The sequence below is a fragment of the Citrus clementina genome, unplaced genomic scaffold (genome assembly GCF_000493195.1).
Source record: "Citrus clementina cultivar Clemenules unplaced genomic scaffold, Citrus_clementina_v1.0 scaffold_9, whole genome shotgun sequence".
Lineage (NCBI taxonomy): Eukaryota > Viridiplantae > Streptophyta > Magnoliopsida > Sapindales > Rutaceae > Citrus > Citrus x clementina.
Genome location: NW_006261964.1, coordinates 24,959,859 through 24,961,990, shown reverse-complemented (window position 1 = coordinate 24,961,990; position 2,132 = coordinate 24,959,859). Strand labels below are relative to the sequence as shown.

General features: G+C 38.3%; 1 protein-coding gene across 1 annotated transcript in view; it reads right to left on the bottom strand.

Moving 5' to 3' along the window:
* LOC18031701 (leucine-rich repeat receptor-like tyrosine-protein kinase PXC3) overlaps positions 1-1,310 on the bottom strand; it is a 3,366-nt gene extending 2,056 nt beyond the window's left edge. The window contains exon 1 of the mRNA XM_006421348.2: positions 2-1,310. Within this exon, the coding sequence (XP_006421411.2) occupies positions 2-1,090 (1,089 nt within the window). The 5' untranslated portion in view covers positions 1,091-1,310. The remainder of the gene's footprint in view (position 1) is intronic.
* Between the last annotated feature and the right edge of the window lie 822 nt (positions 1,311-2,132).

The following is a 2,132-nucleotide window of genomic DNA, read 5'->3' as shown; positions in this document are numbered from 1 at the left end:
CATTGAATCTGTTATTACTTAGATCAAGCTTGTTCAGATTCTTGCATGCAAGAATAGATTTTGGAATCTCACCAAACAAGCTGTTTTCATAAAGGATCAGCTCTTGTAGATTTATTAGTTGCCCAAGCTCCGGAGGAATTACACCAGTAAACCCGTTTGAAGCTAGATTTAGGAGAGTGAGATTGGAACACTGAGAAAACTCCGGCACAATCTCACCTGAGAGATTGTTATTGTCTGCTTCAAAGTATGTAAGGCCGCTAACATTTCCAATAGCCCTGGGAATAACTCCGACGAGATCATTGTTCCCAATCCGTATATTGGAAAGGCCTTTGCAATGACCAACTAATTCAGGAATATCACCAGTAAGTCTGTTCTGAGTGAGAACCAAAACTTCAAGCTTCCCTGAAGCAAAAATGCTCTTTGGAATTGGCCCTTCGAGCTGGTTCGAATGAAGGTTCAGCAATTCAAGTTCAGAAATAGAACCTAGATTATCCGGAATTTCACCAACCACTTGATTTTCATAGGCGGTAAACACTCTCAAATTGGTCAAATTACCCACCCAAAAAGGAATAGAACCATTCAGCTTATTGCTAGAAACTTGAAAATCCTCCAACTTTTCAAGACTCTTAAGCTCATCAGGTATCTCTCCCCCCAGCAAATTATTGGAGAGATTAAAAAATCTAAGGTTTTTGAGACTACCCAATTCTCTAGGGATGACACCTCCAAACTTATTCAATGACAAATCAAGAAACTCAAGCTCAGATAAGTTCCCAAAAGCAGATGGTATTGTACCAGAAAAGGCATTGTTAGAAAGATCAAGCCGCTTCAATGCTTTAAGCTCAGAGACTAAAGTGATGTTACCTCGAAGCTGAAGTCTGGAAAGATCAAGCTTCACCACAAAAGCTTGATTCAAGTCACAATCAATGCCCTTCCAGCTGCAGAAGTTTGTGCCGTTGACACCCCAACCAGGTACAACAAGCTCCTTGTTGATTGCCAGCAATGTAGGTTCATCATTTAACTGAGCAAACACAAGCTGAGATTTTGATAAAACCCCAAGGAGTAAAATAGACAAGAAGCATAAAAATGCCATTATTGAATGTCTTTTTGCGGCTGGGATGATTATACTACTTCAAGGCAGAGAGCTCAAAGGGCCATAACGACCCTTCAATTTTGTTTATTTGATCAAAGAATCAGAAGTTCATACCAAATCACTCAAGTTTGGTCACAAAACACATTTCAGATTTCTAAACCAATCCCTTAATTGCAACCCCATTAAAGATTTTGATCAGAAGACAGAGAGACCCACGTCAAAGGAAGAGAAAATAAGAAGCAAAGAAACAAGAAAAAACAAACAAAAGAGCCCACAAAAAATGAGTGCATTACAGAACATGGGTGGTTGCATATTTGCATGCAGACAAATCAGCCATCTTTTTAATGAGACACAACAACAGCAAGAAGAAGAAGAATGACTCACAAAGGCAGGACTTGAGTAATGTGACTGAATGAATGAATAGGGGTAACACTGTGACAGAGAGCAAAAGAAAGTGAAGCTAAAGAAAAGGGAAAAAGCAAAAGAAAAATAAAAACAGTACAAATAGTACTCAGTGTCTGTGGATGTATGCGTGATGTTGAGTTGGTGTAACACAGATGCTGTTGATTGGTGGGTCTGAAAAAGAATGAGGGAGAATTCTGGTTTTGTAAAGGCTGTTCACGAGAAATGTGCAGTGATGAGTGAATGAAGTGAAGCCAAGCCCTGCACTACGCACTCACTGCATCAAATTCTCTCTCTCTCTCTTTCTAATGAGACTGCAAAGTTTTTATGATGTATATAAAAAATGGTACTCCCAAGAATACTAATATGCTTTTAAAAGTATTCACACCAAAAAAAAAAATAGCATTCAAGGACCGTCCCCACAATTTTTGGTACCATAATAGTGGGCATAATTAGAGGACGAGAGAAAAAAAGAAAAAAAAAATCATGGCATGAGTAATAAATTGAGTTTGAATAGCTCAACATTACTTTAAGAGCATGTTGTGAGTTGTTCACTGAGTTGTTACTACATTACCATACTCCCACAGCTTTGACACTGTTGGATAATAATCAGGTATTATTCACTTTTTAATTATACGAC